This window comes from Prionailurus bengalensis, chromosome E4 (assembly GCF_016509475.1).
Source record: "Prionailurus bengalensis isolate Pbe53 chromosome E4, Fcat_Pben_1.1_paternal_pri, whole genome shotgun sequence".
In the NCBI taxonomy this organism is placed as follows: Eukaryota; Metazoa; Chordata; class Mammalia; order Carnivora; family Felidae; genus Prionailurus; species Prionailurus bengalensis.
In genome coordinates this window covers 40,247,702-40,269,401 of record NC_057360.1, presented here as the reverse complement: position 1 = coordinate 40,269,401, position 21,700 = coordinate 40,247,702, and the positions used below count along the sequence as shown (strand labels likewise).

General features: G+C 42.7%; 1 protein-coding gene and 1 pseudogene across 2 annotated transcripts in view; both read right to left on the bottom strand.

The window, feature by feature from the left end:
* IPO9 (importin 9) overlaps positions 1–16,913 on the bottom strand; it is a 57,197-nt gene extending 40,284 nt beyond the window's left edge. Inside the window, exon 1 of one of the 2 annotated variants that reach the window (XM_043568849.1) lies at positions 16,668–16,913. In XM_043568849.1, coding sequence (XP_043424784.1) covers positions 16,668–16,830 — 163 coding nt within the window. In that variant the 5' untranslated portion in view covers positions 16,831–16,913. Of the gene's footprint in view, positions 1–5,421; positions 5,525–16,667 lie in introns of those variants that run through there. The other variant, XM_043568850.1, reaches the window with a different exon arrangement.
* LOC122476311 lies at positions 5,561–7,477 on the bottom strand (annotated as a pseudogene).
* Positions 16,914–21,700: the final 4,787 nt, after the last annotated feature.

Below are 21,700 nucleotides of genomic sequence, written 5' to 3'. Positions count from 1 at the left end.
TCCCTGATTTAAAATTAATTTACAAAGCTATAGTAATCAAAACTATGGTACTGGCATAAAGGCACATAGATCAGTGGAACAGAACAGAGCCCAGAAATAAACCTATGGTTAATTAATTTAGGACAAAGGAGGGGCGCCTGGGTGGCGCAGTCGGTTAAGCGTCCGACTTCAGCCAGGTCACGATCTCGCGGTCCGTGAGTTCGAGCCCCGCGTCAGGCTCTGGGCTGATGGCTCAGAGCCTGGAGCTGTTTCCGATTCTGTGTCTCCCTCTCTCTCTGCCCCTCCCCCGTTCATGCTCTGTCTCTCTCTGTCCCAAAAATAAATAAACGTTGAAAAAAAAAAAATTTAGGACAAAGGAGGCAAGACTATCCAAGGGAAAAGGACAGTCTCTTCAATAAATGATGCTGGGGGGAGCCTGGGTGGCTCAGTCGGTTAAGCACTGGACTTCAGCTCAGGTCATGATCTCATGGTTCGTGGGTTCTAGCCCTGCATCGGGCTCTGTGCTGACAGCTCAGAGCCTGGAGCCTGCTTCAGATTATGTGTCTCCCTCTCTCTCTGCCCCTGCTCAGCTCATGCTCTGTCTCTGTCTCTCTCTCAAAAATAAATAAGCTTAAAAAAAAAAATTAAAAAAAGAATAAATGATACTGGGAAAACTGGACAGCCACATGCAAAAGAATGAAACCCGACCACTCTCTTACACCATACACAAAAACTAATTTAAAATTAATTAATTTACTATTTGATTAATTCAAAGTTAATTAATTAAAGACTTGAATGGAAGACCAGAAACCATAAAACTTCTAGAAGAAAACATAGGTGTTAAGTTTCCTGACATCAGTTTTAGCGATGACCTTCTGTATTTGACACCAAGAGCAAAGGCAACAAAAACAAAAATAAATTAAGTGGGACTACAGGCATACCTTGTTTAGGTATGCCTGCACTTTGTAGATACTGAGTTTTTTTTATGAATCGAAGGTCTGGGGAAACGCTGTGTAGAGCAAGTTTATCAACATTTTTTTCAACAGTATTTGCTCACTTTGTGTCTCTATGTCACATTTTGGTATTCTCTCAATATTTTAAACTTTTCCATTATATATATATATATATATATATATATATATATATATATATATATATATAAATTTTTTTATGTTTTATTTTATATTTGAGAGAGAGAGAGAGAACGATCAGGGGAGGGGCAGACAGGTGGAGACAGAATCTGAAGCAGGCTCCAGGCTCCGAGCTGTCAGCACAGAGCCCAATGCAGGGCTCGAACTCACAAGCAGTGAGATCATGACCTGAGCAGGAGTCAGACGCTCAACCGACTGAACCACCCAGGAGTCCCTCCATTATTATATTTGTTATGGTGATCAGTGATCTTTGACGTTACTACCGTAATTGTTTTGAGGCAACACAAAGTGTCCATATAAGATGGTGAACTTAATTGAAAAATGCTGTGTTATGATGGCCCTACTAACTGGCCATTTCCCCTTCTCTCTCCCTCTCTTTGGGCCTCCCTATTCCACCAGACACAACAATATCGAAATTAGACCAAATTAAACCATGTAATAACCTCTAAGGGTTCAAGTGAAAGGAAGAGGTGCATGTCTCACACTTTAGAAAAAGCTTGGTGAGGAAGGCATGTCAAAAGCCGAGAGGCTGAAAGCTAGGCCTCTTGTGTCAGCTAAGCTGTGAATCAAAGAAAAAGTATTTGAATGAAAGCAAAAGTGCTACTCCAGTGAACACTCAAATGGTAAGAAAGCGAAACAATCTTATTACAGATATGGAGAAAATTTTAGAGGTCTGGACAGATCAAACCAGCCACAACATTCCCTTAAGCCAAAGACTAATCCAGAGCAAGGCCCTAACTCTCTTAAATTTTATCAAGGCTAAGAGAGATGAAGAAGCTGCAGAAGAAAAAGTACTCATCTGTAGGGCACCTGGGTGGCTCAGTCTGTTGGGTGTCCGACTTCGGCTCAGGTCATGATCTCGCAGTTTGTGGGTTTGAGCCCCGCGACGGGCTCTGTGCTAACAGCTCAGAGCCTGGAGCCTACTTAAGATTCTGTGTCTTCCTCTCTTTCTGCCCCTCCCCTGCTCATGCTCATGCTCTGTCTCTCTCTCTGTCTCAAAAAGGAATATTAAAAAAAAAAAAAAAAAAAAAAAAAAAAAGTTGGGAAGTAACATACAGCATGTCAGCTATGGCTAATAATACTGTATTATATATTTTAAAGTTGCTAAGGTAAGAGAATAGATCTTAGAAGTTCTTTTAATAAAACAACAAAAATTCTATAATTAAAATAATAAATTGTGCTGGTATTGCTTTTATTGCTCATAGTGAGTACACTGTTTGGCTTTCCTATCTCTGTAACTAAAGTTACTTTCCATGGTGAATTCTAACTATCACAATTGGGTTTCACTGAAATAGCCATCCAAAGGATATTTATGCAAAAGAAAAGCTTAATACCAAGAAAAAGTCACCCATGCAGTGTTTCATGTTCAAGGCTTATCCAAGTACACAGGTTAAAAGCTACTGAAAATGATCTATGTCTATGTATTTTTTAAATGTTTTATTTTGAAATCATTTTTAGACTTAAAGAAAAGCTGACAAACAGTACATAGAGTTGATGGATACCCTTTACTCACGTTCCTCTGATATTAACAACCTACACAACTGTGGTTCAATGATCAAAACCAAAAACTAACATGGGTATAATACTATTAACTGAACTACAGACTTGACTGGAATTTCACCAGTTTTTTTCCCTTATTGTCCTTTTTCTGTTTCATGATCCAATCCAAGATCCCATGTTGTATTTGGCTGTCAGGTCTCTTCAGTTTCCTCTAATGCATGACATTCTCTTATTGTCTTTTATGACCAGAACACTTCCAATGAGTAATGATCAGTTACTTTGTAGAATGTGTCTCAATGTGTGATTGACCCAAGTTTCCTCATGATTAGACTGAGGTTATTCATTTTAGACAAAAATATCAGAGAAGTGATGCTGTGTCCTCAGAATATCCTATCAGGGAATACATAATGTTGAAAAGTTACTGGAAATGTTAACCATGATCACTTACTTGATAATGTGCAGTCTACTGGGTTTCTCTACTGTAAAGGTACTGTTTTTCCCTTTTAATGATAAAAATCTCGGGAGAGATACTTTGAGATTATGATAAAATCTTGTTTCTTCTTATACTTTCACACACTGATTTTAGTATCCATCTGTAGATCCTGTTGGCAAACATTATCACCATGTTGTTTGCCTAATGGTGCTTTTGTATTTATTTTCTTTACTCTTATTAACTGTAATTCTTTTCTAATGAGGCACTGGTCCTTCTCCTTTCTTTATCCAATTATTTCTTTACACCAGTGTGGACTCATGTTATTTATTTTATTCTATAGTTTTAAGCCAGTACTATCATTATTTTGCTGCCCAGATCATTCTACTAAGGCCACTGGCACTCCTTTCATTTGGGTCCTGTATACTTCTCTACACTCCCATCCTTTTTACAGCACTGCCTTTTGTTCTGATATCACAAGATATTCGAGGCTTATCTTGTATTTTCCCTCCGTAAGCCCTGGTGCTTATTTTAGTGGGGAATGCTATTTAGAAACCAAGATCTGGATGCTAGGTGTGCTCAATGCTACTGGGGTGTCACTGCTCCTAGGCCTTCTCAGAGAACACCACGAGGAAATCTATGTATGTATACTAACGTATACCTACACATCCACCCATCCATCTGCCATCCATCCATCCATCCACCCATCCATCTACTGACACCTCAGATCCAATGCCATGTCAATACAAAGGTTCATTCTACTTTTCCTCTTTTCCTGATGTAATTTTTTCTCTGGCTCTCATTTTCTAAAATAAGTTTACCTATTCATTTCAATCTTAGCATACACATGAACTAATTACAACTATTAACTCATACTCTTGTGAAAAACAGATGTATTAACTGGAGTACAGTTTTTGTGAATAGTTCTTTTTGACTTTAATCTTACAATATGCAGTCGAACCACACACTATTTTCCAAAGTTACTTGGATTCTTTTCTCTCCCAACACCCAATGATACTTACCTTATTCATTTGTAATACGGTCAGGTTCATTCGTTACTACTTCCATTTTGGGCCCCCTCTACCGTTTGATTTTAATTATTTATTTGAGGGATACTTCTACAATTCTCAATCAAAGCTACACAAAAAGGAGTATTATAAGAAGTGTCGCTCCATCCACATCCCTATTAACTTCTTTCCACCAGTCCTCAACCCACTCCATGTAGGTAACCAATCAGCTTCTGGTTTATCTCTCCTGTACTTCTTTTGCATTAATGAGCAGATACGGGTGTATTTTTTTACGTCCTCTTATTTACACGAACAGTTGTTTATTATATTCTTTTATACTTTTTCTTTAAAAAAATATTTTTTAATATTTATTTTTGAGAAAGAGAACGAGTAGGGGAGGGACAGAGAGAGGGAGACACAGAATCTGAAGCAGGCTCCAGGCTCTGAACTGTCAGCACAGAGCCCAACACGGGGCTCGAACCCAAGAACTGTGAAATCATGACCTGAGCCGAAGTCAGACGCTCAACCTACTGAGCCACCCAGGCGCCCCTGTACTTTTTTTTCCAATTAACATTATATTCTGGAAATCATTCCACATCAGTTCAGAGATTCCTCATTCTTTTTATTTATAGCTGCATAACATACCATTGAATAGATGTACTTTATTCAACCTATTGAATCAACCACTGTCCTATTCATGAGTGTATATAATGTATCAATGTATACAACAGGCAGTTACATTGCTTCCAATATTCTGCTTTTATAAACTATGTTGCAGTAAACAATATGCATTTTTATACTGTTGAAGGTGTACCTTCAACCCCAGAAGTGGGTCTGCTGGATCAAAAGGTAAGTGCATATATAGTGTGGTTAGGTATGGCCAAATTTTCCTCCAAAAGGACTGAACCAATTTGCATTCCCACTAGTAATGTTAAGAGTGTTTCTTTACAGCCTCACCAACAGAATGTGTTACTATTTTGCCAGTCTGACAGATAAGAAATGGTTGTTTAATTTCTCTAACCACTATAAACCTTATTTGTATGTTTGAGTCCTTTTTTTTTTGTGGGGGGGGGGGTGCTGGTGATCTGTCTGTCCATATCCCCCTCCCATTTTTCTACTGGGTTTTTGGTCTTTGTTACTTAAAAAAAATTTTTTTTTACACTTTAATCTTGTTTTATCTTCATAACAAGACTGTGAGGTAGGTAGGCAGGTATTAAATCATTGGGGAGATTAAGTAGGGAGCTATGGCTCAGAAAATTTAACAGATTTTGTCAACATCTAAAAACTAGTCTGAGTCTCTGGTTTCAGGTCTGATTGTAAAGGCTATTATGGACCAACGCAGTTGAAGACAGACCTTGAAGCTTACTCTGCTATTCTCCATGTTGTCCCTGATCCTTCCATTCCAGGTTCAGTCTTCAGTGGCTATCTTCCACAGGCAAGACTCAATGCAGAGGCACCCAAGATAGTACCATTCTCTGTTCTGGGGCTGTCCACGGAGATATGAGGAGGAAAACAAGACTTTTACAAACTGCCCACTGAGGAATGAAGGTTAGTTCCAGCCTTCTGCAGTTACCTCACCCAGAAGACCAACTCTTTGAATGTATGATTCAGAAAAGATGGTTGGATCCAGCCAGTTCACAACAGTGACAGACTCATAGAGATACACATATCGTTCTGCTTAAATATACATCTGCAAAACACTAGGCCCCGGAAGATCTCCACGCCAAATACTCTCCATGGACTCATAATGAGTAAGTTAGTTCCCACTGTCTAGGCCCGGGATTTCTGGCAACCAGCAAGGGGCCCAGGGGCTGCCGTACCTTGGAGCCTCTCAGGGAACCAGGGTTCCTCTGTCAGGCTGCCCAGAGGAGAAAGATCCAGCCCCCTCTTCAGAGAGAAGGGTGAGCATCAGCAGCTTTTCCTGTCAGTACCCCAAAGCAGCAAAACAGGGCAAAGGGTGAGGAAGAAGACTTCAATGCACACCCCTCCATGCGGGGTCACATCCCTGCACCAGGAGTTCTCAGCATACACAAAGGTTTTTGCTTGTTGCTTTTAACCACAAGTGATGGCATAAAGGTCTTCTGGAGGGGCTGGCATTGAGGTCTTTTAGGAACATACTTTGACTCAATCCTAGGGGTGGGCCATCAGGAGGGGCGGAGGACTCAAAATGTCTCAGGCTCCTCCAATGGATCCTGTTTAGCAGGATCCTGACCTCGTTCCAGTGGGAGAGATCCTGCTTGTGTTCCTGGGAGGATAAAAAGATGTGAGCTAGTTCTGCTGGGGCCTCTAACAGCCTGGGAGAATTGGTACTAGGCACCCCTACCTTTAGGGGTAAAGCTGTCTCCTGTGTGTGGCTGAATAGTCCGTGTACCTCACTTGCCTGGGGCAGGAGAGGTGGAGGTGAAGGGGCCCAGCCTGGCTCCTTCTCCTCCTGCGCTTCAGGATTCCCTGGGGGCCTCTGCGCCTGCAAGTACAGCGGCTGGAGTCTTGTCATCTGCTCCAGCTCTAGGCACAGGTTCCAGGTAGTAGAAACAGGCCCAGGCTTTAGGCCCCAGGTCCCCCACCACCTCTGCTTCTTCCAGGTCTGCCTTTAGGTCAGTTTCTGCCACAGTGGCCTCCTGCTCCCTTACTCCAAAAAGGGGCATTTCGCATTCAGGCTTACTTGGTGACTTTAGGGAGTGATGGCGTGACATGCTGGCAGGGTAAGTCGAGGGTTGGTGGGACAGCTTCAGCACCTGCTCCAGCCTTCAGCCAGCTTTCACCTGGCCTAGGTGGGCAGGACATTCCTTGGCAGCAAGGGTCAGGGGCTCACAGTTCCCTATGTGCTCCAAGTCCAGAGAAGGTAACTGACTGAGAAAGGCCCAGTGAGGTGGCCTGGGGGCTATCTCCAACCACCATCTCCACTCCTGAGTCCCAGGAGGCCTGCCTCCTGAGACCTCTCTACTCACCTTTCCCCTCCCAAGAGTCTAGTGAGCAAGCTGGGCAGCAGCCGGGATCCATCTGTAGGTGCCGCTGACTCCTGGCACTAAACAGCTGCATGGCAGGTTCTTGAGAACCCCATCTACCATCTCTGCACACCTTGATTTTCAGGCCAAACCCTTTCCTGCTACCTATAGGTCCTCTGGGTTGCTCCCTCCTAACCCCATCCTTCTAGATAGCACCCTCATCCCATTCTTCTTTCCCAGATACAGACAGGGAAACAGAGTCCCTAGTTTTTAAGAGTTCTTTGTACTGGGGTGCCTGGGTGGCTCAGTCGGTTGAGAGTCAGACTCTTGACTTTGGCGTAGGTCATGATCCCAGGATTCTGGGACTGAGCCTTATGTTGGGTTCATGGTGAGCATGCAGCCTGCTTGGGATTCTCTCTTCCTCTGCCTCTCTACCCTGCTAGTGACCTCTCTCTCTAAAACAACAACAACAGAAACCCTAAAACTATTTTTAAGAATTTGTTTATTTTTGAGACAGACGTAGAATGTGAGCAGGGGAGGGGCAGAGAGAGAGGGAGACACAGAATTGGAAGCTGAGCTGTCAGCACAGAGCCTGACGTGGAGCTAGAACGAGGAGCTAGAACTCACAAACTGTGAGATCATGACCTGAGATGAAGTTGGACGATTGACTGAGCCACCCAGGTGCCCCCAAACCTCGAAACCATTAAAAAAAAGAAAGAAAAAGTTCTTTATATATTAAGGATATTATCTTTTTGTCTGTGTATATGTTATGAAAAATTTCTCCCAGTTTTTCAGCTGTCTTTTGACTTTTTGTAATGTTTATTACTTTTTTGGGTAGGGGGAGAGAGCGAGAGAGAGACAGAGAGAATGAGTGGGGGAGGGGCAGAGAAGAGGGAGAGAATCCGAAGCAGGCTCCAGGCTCTGAGCTGTCAGCACAGAGCCCGATGTGGGGCTCGAACTCACGAACCAACCATGAGATCATGACCTGAGCCAAAGTGAGCCCCCAGGCGTCTTTTGACTTTTTATATGGTGGTTTTTGTCATGCAAATTAAAAACATTATTTTATGAGTCAGACTTATCAATCTTTTATTGTCTCTGAATTTCGAGTTACAGTTAGCCTTTCCTTATGCCAGCATTAAAGAAAAATCACCTGTATCTTCTAGAATTTGTACGGTTTCATTTAAAAAAGAATTTTTTTTTTTTACATTTATTCATTTTTGAGAGACATAGCACAAGTGGGGGAGGGGCAGAAAGAGAGGGAGAGATAGAATCTGAAGCAGGCTTCAGGCTTTGAGCTGTCTGTCAGCACGGAGCCTGAGGCGGGGCTCGAACCCACAAACCGCGAGATTGTGACCTGAGCCGAAGTTGGACGCTTAACCGACTGAGCCACCCAGGCGGCTCCTGTACAGTTTCATGTTTTAAATTTTTAGGTGTCTAATCTATTTGGAACTTGTTTTTTTGTACGGTATGAGATGCTGATCTGATTCCAGATACCTACCCAGTTGTCCTAGTACCCTTTATTAAAATGTCCACCTTTACCCCAATGACTTGAGTGAGATGTCACTTCTATCTACATTACATTTCCATGGGTACTTGTGCCTATTTCTGGACTTTTTATTCTATTCCACAGTTCTATTTGTGTATTCACACACCAGTGCCACTCTGTTTATTTTAATTATAGAGCCTTTATAAGATGTTTTAATATCTGGTAGAATTAGTCCCTCGTCAGAGCTTTTTCCTGTTCAGTATTTCTGGAGCTACTCTTCCATGTTTGTTTTTCTACACACTTTAGAATCAACTTGTGTACTCATCTATAATGTTGAGTTGTCCTATCCAAGGATAGCATATGTCTTTCCATGTGTTCAAGTCTACTTTTCCCCCCATTTCTCTGTAAATGCTTTAATACATATCTCTGAAAGAAATGTATCTTTTAAAGTTTATTTATTTTGAAAGAGAAAGAGAGCATTCAAGTGGGGGAAGGGCAGGGAGAGAGAGAGAATCCCAAGTAGGCTCTGTGCTGTCAGTGTAGGGCCCGAGGCATGGCTTGAACTCATGAGATCATGACCTGAGCCAAACTGGATGCTTAACCGACTGAGTCACCCAGGTGCCCTGGAAGATATTTTTTAAATTGAGGTAGAATTCATAACCATTTTAAGATGAAAAACTCAGTGGCACTTAGTACATTCACCTCTACCTAATTCCAAAACATTTCCATCATCCTAAAATAAAACCCATACTCATTAAGCAGTTATGTTCAAGTCTACTTTTTAAGTCTTTCAGGAATGTTTAAAACAGTTTCACCCAATAGGTTCCTTCACAATTCCTATTAATTTTATTCCTAAGTATTTAATCTTCTTTGTTGCTATTGTAAATGGGTTTTTAAAAACCACTTTACATCCTCTAACCTTTTATTGTTTGTGGATATGAAGGCTACCGATTTTTCCATTTTACGTCTTGCCTCTTTACTGAATCCGTCGATTCTTCACTCGTTACGCGCTTAAGCTGCAGGGTTTCTTTGTAATTTTTTGTAAGTGAATTTACTTATTCTGAGAGAGAGTGCACACACAATACAGAAACTCATGCACGGGGGAGGGGCAGAGAGAGAGAGAGGAAGAAAGAATCCCAAGCAGGCTCTGCTCTGTCAGCACAGAGCAGGATGCGAGACCCCAACACATGAACGGTGAGACCATGACCTGAGCCGAAATCAAGAGTCCGACACTTAACCGACTGAGCCACCCAGTGCCCCTAAGCTGCAGTTTTTGACACAATCTTATGGCACCTATCTTTTCACTCAGGAAAGAGTAATTTTTGCAAGAACACCATGAAAGAAGCCACTTTCTCTCTAAAGCATTTAGTCAAGTGATTAAATCACAAGTAAACACTTCAAACCTGCAGAATTACCTCTAAAAATACTGAAGTCCATCCTAATTCTTAGGATTAGTTTAGATAGTTCAGACTCTGGTACATATGAAACTTATCTATAATGGGAAAAATAGTAGGTGTCTACAACCTAAAGATATGGGAGTCAACTTTCAGAATGGACTAAAACACATGAATCAGATATAATTCTGGAAGACCTTGTGGATACCAACCAAAGTTCAAGTTTAATGGTAAAAAAGCTCTCTAAAATGCATGTGTGAAATCCAATTAAAGAAGGAGAAGGGAGAAAAGAGCACTTGTAAAGGGACCCCCACTTCCTTTGACTTCAGATACTTAGTGTGATGATGGATGTTAACTTTATAACCCCTAGTCTGTTTAGAAGTTACTGTCCACCCAGGTTTAGCATCCCTGGAAATAGTCAATCAGTTCTGTGACAATTATGTGACATCTTTAAGGATGATCTATATATATTCATAAGTTATATGGCCCATACAGTATTTTCTTGTAAAGCACATATTTCAACTTTTGCATGGACCATTATGATATGGGTTTTAATGTTCCTGGCAAGAGCACAATTTTTGGATCATTACTATAGAGACAAACCAAAATGGGATCAAGATGAACAAAATCTTTACTCATACAATGTGGAAAAGATACTGGGGTATAAAAATGAGAGTTTTTGAAAGGGTTTGAAACTTGAGGTGGGACTTTAAAATTTAAACAAATCTGAATAATTACTTTTTCAATGAAAGCACAGATACTGTTACAGTTATAGGGTCAACACTAAGGCTCACAGAACGGACAAGGAACCATGCATTTTCCACCAGGCAACACTGGTACCAATTATTATTTTTTTTTTTTAATTTTTTTTTCAACGTTTTTTATTTATTTTTGGGACAGAGAGAGACAGAGCATGAACGGGGGAGGGGCAGAGAGAGAGGGAGACACAGAATCGGAAAGAGGCTCCAGGCTCCGAGCCATCAGCCCAGAGCCTGACGCGGGGCTCAAACTCACGGACCGCGAGATCGTGACCTGGCTGAAGTCGGACGCTTAACCCGACTGCGCCACCCAGGCGCCCCAACACTGGTACCAATTATAAGAATCATTATAGCATGAAGACCAGGCAAACTCTACACCTAAGTCTTGCCACTATTTGGGGGTCCTTTCTCATGAACCTGAGAATATCAAGTCTATTCCTTTGGAAGAAAAGTGTAGTGTGAATACATTTCTTCCATACCAGTGCCAGAAGAAGGTAGGCAGTACTCTGGTAACGATCACAATAGCTGGGAGCTATCCACTCTAATACAAGATCTAGTATCAAGATCATCAAAGATCACACCCCAATTTCCACTAATCACTTCGCTTCATGCATCACTGAGATTGCAAGGGATGGTGAGAGTAAGAGATCATCAGAAGATTAAGATCCATGAGGGGCACAGAAACCTAAGTCAACCAGGGGATCTGTACTTACAACAAACATTATAAGATAAATTTCTCTGAAAGCTTATTTCCTCCACACAGGAAAGAAGAAGCTTGAAAGTTCAAGTATATAACTCTCTGCTGAAAAGCATTAATGAGAAAGAAAATCTTCAAAGACTATAATCACCATTAACTAAAGACTGGATAAACAGAACAGATTTTCTTTTCTACAGGCTCCCACAGTTTCAAAAACAGTGGTCACATGATCAGCTCTAGTTTGGAAATCCCAAAATTTCAAAGACCAAGAACTCACTTGCATTAGGTTATAGGGGGATGTAAGAGTGAAATTCAATTATTATTTATTTAATAGTATTTCCTGTTTAATGTATTTCCTATTCTGCCTAGACTATATGCCCATTAGAAATACAGAGATATCAGTCACCATAAAAGATTTTCATACCATAAAACTTTAGTTCACTTAAAAGCTGTAAGAATTATTTACAAGGAGTGATAGCGGTGGTGTGGTGAACTCTGCTTTAAAACTAACGCACATAAGGAAAAGCCAGAAAAAAAACCCTCAAGTTCTCTGACATGTTTTAAACCATCAATATGGTTGCTCCTGTCCACTGATTTCTGTTAGGTAGTAAAAATTCTACTTACAGATACTCACTTAACAGAGACCACATATTTTTTGAAGAAATACAACTAAGTATGTCTATAAAGAAAAGGTACTTTTACTTATATTAGTGTGTATTGGAGGATTTCCAGTTTTGCTGATTGGTGTCTTTAACATAAACTAGAAAGAACCGCTGAATAACGTGTGTTGGGATGGTTAAGGCAGGAAAAGTACAAGAAACACCGACATACACAGCTGTTTTATTTTGTCTTGCTTTGAAAACAACAATTCAGATTAAACTAAGATTCAATCAATCTACAATCAATTAAGCCGAAAGGGGACATTCAAATGGGTTGTAAGAAGTTAGCTTTCTAATGCCATTTTTGTCTGGTTTCTTTTCCCAAGATGAAGTAAGATAAACCCATTCTGTCAACCTGGGTTTTCACCCTGACTACAGGTTCCTGAGTATACTCTTATCCAGCACAAAATGGTATCCTCTGACTTCCTTTCCAAGAAAGCCTCTGCCCTCCTTCCCTAGCTCATTCTCTGGGGTTTTAGTCTTTTGCTCCCCTCTATCATTATCCTTGCTCCTCTTTCTCTCCTCTCACCTCACTAGGCAAAAACATTATCTAAAACTTGGCTTCGAAGGGAAGATCCAAAGGAGAGCATGGAGGATAAAGGGGAAGTTAAGAAACATATGCTACTGGACTTAAGGGTCACTAGAGAGACATGAGACTTGGCAGTGCTTTGACAGTCAGGGAAGCTACTACTAAGAAGAACTGTGAATAGGGTTTGGTTGGGAAAGGACGTAGTTCTGAGTATAGCTCTGGAAAAGCCCCCCTTTTCTTATGGAGGTTGGTGAGCACCACAAAACCACAGCTGAAAGGAAAAAGAAAACTCCACCACTGGCCTTTTTCCGAGCGTGGCCGCCTTCCGCTCGGCTCAGTGCCCGCCACATGCCCAGGAGTGCGTCTGGATCCTTGAGGGGCTCCCTTCGCAGGTGACAGTGCTTACGCTATACTGTAAGAGAGCCAGAAAAGTGCCCATGAGAACCAGAAAGCAAACTTCCAGCCAGCAGGAACATCTCTCTAGGCATCTAAGATGGGGGAATCGACACTATATATGGGCAGCATCTGAATGCCAGGAAAGGTGAGGGAGAGATAATTAGCCCCTCCCCAGTTCAATATAGTGGTGATGGAAGGGAAAAAATGTATTTTATGTGAGGCATCTGTTGGGAGCAAGACAGAAAAGACTAAGTCAAAGACAAATGGCAGGGAAAAATGCCTTCACTTCTAATAGACAAAAAGAAATAACTAAGAGAAGAAAATGACCTAGGGTCTAAATTTGGTTATGTAAGAAAGTCTGCTATGCTGGCCTGGAGAATTAGAGCTTATGAATGAAAGCAACTCATTCTACCACTTGGGTGATGCTGCTCTTAGAGGAAAATGGAGAAAGAAGGAAAAACTTCATTCTAAGATATAAAAAAGTAAAGCATAAATACACCAAAAGTAAAGAGGTGACATTCTCAAAAGTCATGATCTTCTCCTAAGTCAGACAAAAAAGAAAAGCTCAGTAGAGAACATTAGACTCCGATGTAAGAGATCTTCAGCAGTTCACAAACTTCCCAATCTTTTTAATTACTATGTTTATAAAATGCTTTATATGACTCCGTGTGTTAAATAAAACAAGAATTAGATGAATGTTCTAACAGATCAAAAGACTTATTCTTACTCTGTTGAAGCAAAACTAAATTCCTGCAAACTCTGTTCATCAAACTCAAAATCTCAGTCTTCCTAAGAGAAAAGAAAGGGTAACAATTATCTGTTGGAATACTGTAATAATAGAGGAACTTCCAAACCTGCACTCTGCTTCTCAAATCAGGAGCAGAATGTGCTTTGGGCTCCAGCAACTTCAATCCTATTTTCTGGGATAAATGTTTCTTAAAATTTCATCTACCCAAGAATCTGGTCAGAGCATGTCAACCTCTCTTGTCTCTCCATTTAACAGAGGGTTAACAAATGACCTGTGCCCTTTCCCTCAAAGTTAGAGATTCTTCCACTTAAGCTCCAAGACTAGGGGTCATCACCTGGCAACCAAGGAAGGTGGTACACCTATTTGTCAAAGGGAGTAGACTGGTTAATCTTAAAGATCAACGGGGGCCAGTCTCCTGTGTGAGGCAACAATAAATGGCTCCCAAAGACAGTTATTTGAGGGGACAGAGGGACTAGAAACAACCAGATTTGGTTGTCACCTGATGTTGGCCCCATAGAACCAAAAAGATCAGAAGATTACCAGAATACAAATAATAGTGGATACCAACTCTCAGATTTCTCATTAACTTCAAATTTTAAGGAAGTGTATTTCAGAGGACCAGAAAACAAGGTTTCTTCCACTAGGATAAAACTAAAATGTGAAGCAACTCCAAAGGAGTGGAAAATGATCTTGTTCACTCATTTGCAAGAATGCTCCTGCCCTGGCCTGCAGGATGTTCTAATATAATAGCAGGAGCAACATCCTGCCAGTTTCATCAGGACAGATGGTTGGCTAAATTCTGGCTAGGAAGCCAGGTGCTACATTTTCATATAAAGGAAGGCAATGGCTAGTGGAAAAGAAACTAGTGACCATGTTAAGGAAACATTTGAGATTCAGACAGAATACAAGACAGGAGGTACTCTGGACCCAATGGCAAAAAATAACTTGTTAAAGGCGGTAAGGAGGAAGGGAGAGAAGCAAGGTACTATATCTGAAGAATGGCTCACCACTCTCCACCTAAAACTAGGTTACTGAAAGGGGTGAATTTTTACAGTTTGTAAGTAAATATAAGGAATTGGACTTATTTAAAAAACAAAAAGAGCCTCCAAAGGGTCCAAAGCACTTCAATCAACTCCAGAGACTTGGTCCAACCCTGTACATCACATCCTAACCCTGTGCGTCATATGCCTTAGTACTAGACCACTGATATCAGGTCACTGTATCATAGCCGTTTCATGTTGCACAGCATGCCTGAGAGCACATTACCAGTAAGTTAAGGTGTGTGTGTTTCAGTCTATTCCCTCAGTGGCCTAAATCAAATGGAAAACTCTGCAATTCTGTTTTAGATTTCAAGACCCCAAAAGATGAAGAAAGTGAGACTAGAATTTCAAAAAGCTCTCAAGAAATTTACACAGTCCTAGACTTTGCCTAGATGAGACCATGGCATTGGCTAGAGAAGGGATCAGAGCCCAAGTGGAGCTGTTATTGGGCAGTTAAAACATGCACTCAGGTTCACCTTTTGTAGGAAGGTGCCAGACATACATTTGGGACACCAGGATCACCGGCTAGCATTCAGGGAAGGCATCAGACCGTCAATTTTATTCAAGTAGTAACTTGAATGTGATGAGGTTCCTTTGCTTTGTCACTCTTCCTCCTTCACATCCAAGGGAGGCAGAGACAATGTGAATACAAAAATTTTACCGAGACTAGAATAACTCCAATCAATCTATGCATGGTTCTCAAAGAGCTTTCTCCTAACCAGCAACTGCTCCTATTGTAGGCTCTGACATTTTATAGAACAATGACAATTACAATTCGGCCTTCAAAATGGTCCTTAACCTGTTATATCCCAAATCTCAACGTATTTCCAATAGGAGGAAATTCATTTTCAATAGCTCTCTCATGCGGTGAGGGAAAATTAAAGGGAGATTTGTCTGAAGTTCTTTTCAATAAAATCCTAATCCCAGTAGAAGAGCGAACTCAAGGTTTTGAGTGTGATTTGTCAGACCATGGACAATCTCCCATATCTCGGAAGAGGTCTTTAAGAGGTGGCTGAGCTGGGAGACAGTCTAAGGATCTGCAGTTCTTCCAGCGAAGCCTTTAACAGACCAGATATATTTCTTACATAAAGACCAAGAGGATTTTTCCCTTCTCCTGTTTTAGGATCAAATTGTTCTTGGTAAAGTGGTTACACGCGGCCTGGTGAAAGGCCCACTCAGCAGGAAATTGACAATCTCAAACCAATAGTTTATTTTTTTTCTCCATCACTTTAAAGCATGTAATAGGAGTACCGGGACAAAGAGTCAAAGACAAAGGATGATCGGTTCCTCCAAACAGAAATGCACACAGGGGTACTTGATAAGTGTAAATTATTTTGAAAATTAAAGGGGATTATGGCCAGGAAGGTGAATCAGCTGCCCATGCACTGAATTTGATTTCTGGGAAAACATTAAGAGGTAAACCGACCAGCTAGGTTTATAACTCGGAAGCAGAAACTTGTTTGATATCTACTAAGCTCTGATAGCCGCGTTCTCAAGGCTCTGCCCTCTCACCACTTCTAACAACTCCCTTTACTCCTATTCCAGCACAACCGAGCTGGCGAAGAGGACAGCAAAAGACCCTGGTTCTGAACTCAAACATATTTCCCAGACCGCGCGACTTCCTCCAAAGCAGCAAGTCTAGCTCCATCTCGGTCCTCTGCAGATCCCAGGCTCCATCTAGCTTTTCAAGTCTCCACCCTCCCTCTCCCCTCCGAGGCTCCACCTCTCCCGACCCTCTCCTCCAGGCGCGCCTCCCCTCTCCGGGACTTTCACAGCCACCGGGGACATCATCCTCTCTTCCTGCCCCACTCCTGCCTGCTGGGCCTCGGCGCCCAGATCTCCACTGGCTCAGGCTCCCCTTGTCCCCAGCCGGTCCGGAGCTGCGGTCAGCGGACAGTACGGCCGGCCCAGGTCCGACACATCCTCGTGATGGTCCCGCCTCACTCACCCTCTGTCACCTCGAGCACCTTAATTTGTTCCTCGGCAGCCGCTCGCACCTCCTGCACTGGGGATAGGATCCCGGTGAGCGTATCCACCAACGCCTCCTTCAGTCCTTGTGCCACTGGACCCGGCAGCCCGGAGGCCGCACCAGCCGCCGCCGCTGCCGCCATCTTTCTTCCCTTCAGCCCGCCAGCCCCACGGCCGGGACCCGCCACTGAATGACGGCTCCCGCGCGCGGCCAATCCGCGAAGCCGCGCCTGCGCACCAGAGTCGGGCGGGAGCTAGAAGGGGGCGGGGAATGGGTCTAAACCTCCAGAGACAGCGCCTCCTGCCGTATGGACGAAAACTGCACTTTTTCCCGCGAGAATCGCTTCGCATTTTTGTGAAAACTGAGCTCCAGAGAGGTTAGGGGGCTTTCCTGAGTGGAACAGCAAGTTAGTAAACTCACTTGGGACAAAGCCTATGATAGAGGACTTTGGATTCATGGATATTTCAGGTATAAACTACAGTGTTAGGAGAGAGGAGTTGAGATGGGAATGGGTGTAGAGGGCTTTAAGGAGAGAGTTCTGGGTCAGAAATAGCTATTTTAAACCAGCCTTTTTCGCCTCCTCAAACACTGAAAAACAACAACAACAACAACAACAACAACAACAACAACAACGGCTCAAGTGAGCCTCTTCATCTCAGGCTCAAGAATTCAAAGGTAGGGGAAAAAGAAACCGAAGTGGATGGAGCAGCGGGGAGTGGTCACCTGCCATAGACCCAACCCCCTGGTTTTCCAGCCTAGGTGAGCCCAACTTCAAAATTGGAATGTCTGGCCAGGAGAGGGCACCTGCGTGGGAAATGGTATTTCTTTCCTCCGGAGAAAGTACTTGAATGTCTATTTGAGAATGAATCCTATTCGTTGAGAATGTATAATTTTTTTTTTCTCCCCCAGAGAAATTGTGCTGGACGTTTAAGGAATGAAGGAGCAAGAGTAGTTTAATATGGATATCCCACGGCTGGTCACAGGAAATGGCTGAAAGAATAAAGATAATTCTAAATACTGGAGCGAGTGGAGAGGATTATCGAGAGGAGTTAAGAATGCAGGGCAGAATTAACAAAAAAAATTAAATTGCAAATTAAAAAAGAATCAGGGCAGGTTGGTGAGCATGTAGTGCCAGATGGATGGAATGATATGTTATTGGGAGTGGGAAGCGCTAGACCAAAGAGAAACAGGTCATTTTTAGTAGCTGTTCAGGTTGAGTGCCTTAAAATGGTTTCTAGGAACTCTGACTCTCCCAAGTGGCAGAAGAAACCAGATGGCAATTCCTCACCTAGTTCTAGGCCTGTGGCTGCTAAATTGATGGTGATCTGGGGTTGTCGGTTCATCTGAGTATCTTCCTAAAGATTGACTCCTTGATTTGAGGATAGCTCTAAACATATTTTGTCACCTCCCATGTTAGAGGACAGGTGGGTTGTGTTACTACAATTTCGTAGGGAAAAAAAAAGATTGCTTCTCGGACCTCGAAATTCCATAGTAGGGAATTGTAGGACTTCTGTTCCTTCTTTCCTTGTTCCATTAGAACAGCTTCTTTTCTCATCGGTTAATTTGCCTTCACCCCTGGAAGAAAACTTAGGAAAGTCCAGAGGGTGGTCGATTTTCAAACATTGTGGCAGTGGATGGAGGACTCAAGAACCCTGAATTTTGGGCTGGTGAAGGAGGCTATGTCCACAGCATGCAAGTAGGAACCACATCCACCCCTTTCCCAACCAAAGGGGTCCAGAACTCCTGCTTAGGATTTGAGGATCAAACATTTCCAGGCAGGTGAGGTTTACCTCTTGGTTAGGCAAATGACTACCAGTAGTCTCACCTTGCAGATCAGGAATGGGCCACAAGATAAATGGAGACAGAAATCAGACAGAGAGGGAACTAGATAGAACCAGTGGACAATACAGGAGATAGCTTTATTGAAACGCAAATGGCATGGAACAGATGAATCTTGCTGGGAGGAGACAAGCCTGATGGACAGAGGAACCTCATGAGAGGGGCCTCTGGCAGTGATGGAAGAAGGCCTCTTCAGCTGGCCTGGCATGGATTTGATTTTCAATCAATTTGTTTCTTAAAACAAATTACTGAGCAGACAGCCCAGCTCTCTTCATGATTGTTACCGCAGCTATATACAACGGTTTGCTTTCCAGATTCAAATTTGCTTTCTCTACACTAGATTATAAAAGGGGGTAGATTTAAAAAGAGGCGAGGGTCAAATGAGAAAAAACACAAACACACAGACACACACATATCCTGGTCTGGGGCTTTATGTCCAATAAATTAAAAAAAAACACAAAAACCAAAAAAAAAAACCAAAAAAAAACCTTGCAAAAATTCCTGCCCACTTTCCACCTGAGGGTCGGCATGCATTTGAGAAACACAGACTCCATCACGTAAACAGCGCTGCCTAAAACAGGATGGGGGTGAGGTGGGGGGAGGGAAGGAATCTAGCAGGGGTTGGAATTCATCAAAAAAAAAAAAGATTGCTCTGTTAAAAAAGAAAAACAAACAAAAAACAACGGTAACAAAAAACATTAGGAAGTGGGAGGCTACTGCACAGCAGTAACCATATATTGGCTGGGATAAGGGAGCTCTTGGCTTATTATCCAACACCTTCCATCTCCAAGGAATGCCAGGAAAGCAGAACAACCCCACAGGAGATGATCAAAGGCCCATCATCAGCCTTTTGGGGACTGAGGGGGTGATGTTAGTGCAATAGTTTTACACTCGCCTTCTTCCAGCCTTAGTTCCTCCTCCAGACCCTTGGTTCTAAATTTCAAGAGGCCTAGTACTAGCACATTTCTTCGTCCTTTATCCATAAGCTCCCTCTCAGGGAAAACTGACAAACTTGAGACAGAACCAGTTGTAAACAGCCCCATCTACCCTATGGTCCCATCAGCTACCCTGTGAATCTGGAAAGGTAAGAAGCTCCTTTCAGGGTTGTTTGTTTGTTTGTTTTTTAAGATTTTATTCCATCACTGTGTCTGAGTAGGTCTGTACCCAAGTCCTGGTGTGAGGAAGGAAAGGGTGGGCCCAGGGCCTTAGTTACCCCTGTCCCACATCTTCATTGTGTTTCAGTCTCTCCTGTGAGCCGAGCAGAGCATGGAGAAGGGATCTTCCTGGGGTCCTCAAGCCCTCCAGCTGCCTTGGGGAAGGAGGTTCTGGCCAGGTTCTCAGACCCAGAAGTGCCTTTAGAACTCAGCGAAAGGAGAGGGCTTGTTGCTAAGAGAACAAGTTGCCATGGAAATACAAATGAGATTTTCTGCCTTTTCTTATCCTATTATATAATCAGAAAAAGGCTCACTGTAGACACAAATAATCCAGCAGAAGAGCAATCTGGAAGAGACCTCCGACTGCTTTTTTTTTCTGTGACAGCCCATTAGTTTCCCAGGTAAAAATTTCAGAGCCATACTTTTCTCTGAAGATTGTGTTCAGCTAGAAGAGAGGCCAGCATCCCCCCTAATGTCTACCCAAAGGCACACGTACCTTTTCTGTGTTAAATAAAAGGAAAAACAGAAACATAAAGAAGCACAAGAAAGGTGAGTTTGAAATTAATATTAGAGTCTGAATTATAACCTGCGACCTTCTAATTTTCAGTCCTAAAGCCCCTCAGCGTGGGGATTCTGCTACTTGGCTTTCCCTTTTAAAAAGTGAATTTCAAACTGTAGCGTGCATCAGAATTACCAACAGGGTTTGTTAAAACAAATTGCTGGGCCCTCTCCCTCGTTTCTGATGCCATAGGTCTGAGATGGGGCCTGTGAATCTCATTTTTAACAAGTTCCCAGTGCTTGCTGCTGCTGGTCTGGAAACACAGGTTGAAAACCACTAAAAAGTTGAATCAAGGAAGCAAGAGTTCACTTACTTCCCTGGCCACTCTTGTCACAGAAAATTCTCCATGGCATAATCATTCAGAAAAATAGCCAAGGGGCACCTGGGTGGCTCAGTCGGTTAAGCGCCAGACTTTGGCTTGGGTCACGATCTCATGGTTCTTGAGTTCGAGCCCCACCACGGGCTTGCTGCTGTCAGCACAGAGCCCGCTTTGGATCCTCTGTTTCCCTCTCTCTGCTCCCCGCCCCCCCCCCCCCCGCTCATGCTCTCACTCTCTCTCAAAAATAAATAAACATTAAAAAAAGAAGAATAAAAATAGCCAAAACATCAAACTGGGAGGATCCAGTATACATAGGTTTAATTTTCAGCTGTAATGGTCTCTGTGCAGCTTCCATTGGTGTCCTCATCTTCCAGTTTATTCTGTTTGCCAGGGTCCATGGCTGGCAGTGCTTGCTTCCAGGGCTAGGCTGAGCACACACGCACACGTGGATCATCAGCAGCGGAGAGAGCTAAGTTGGTGGCCCCATATGTCCCTGATCAGGTTGGCTGAGGACTCATGAATATATAAAGCTGATTCAAGTATAAAGGGCAGTATCTTCAGGCGTTGGCCTTTGGGGAACAGTGTCCCTAAGACCATTTTATTACTTATGGCCTCTTTAGTGGAGTCATGAATCACTAGTAGCCAGAACTCGCTAGTAGTTACTAGTCATCGAAAGAGTGTACCAGGATTAAATCAGTATATCCATCAGTAAACCCTCTGGAAAAACACATTTCACCCCATTTGTGGGGTTGACTTATGATAGTCTACTTATTAGCTTCAGCTCAGCTAAGGCCCAGGAATAAGAAAAAAAGGTTATGGTGAGGAGTTACATTTGGTGATCTGGATTACTTTAGCACTTGAACCCCATGATAAATGTGTGATTAGGACAAGAACAGCTTCCTTTCCCAAACACCCTGCAATAAAGAGACCAGAGAGCCTCCTGGAGGTCTCTTGATGCTGGCTTGTAGGACCAAATCTCACTCAGTATGACAAATTTTATCTATAAGCAGAATTTCTGTATGTACGTTGTCAGGCGATGACGTGAGGCGTTTGTGAGGAAGAGCAGGCTATTCTCTTCCTACTCTTTTGTAATACTACAGAAACTAGTTACATCCGAGACTAAAAGGGGGCGTCCCTCTGT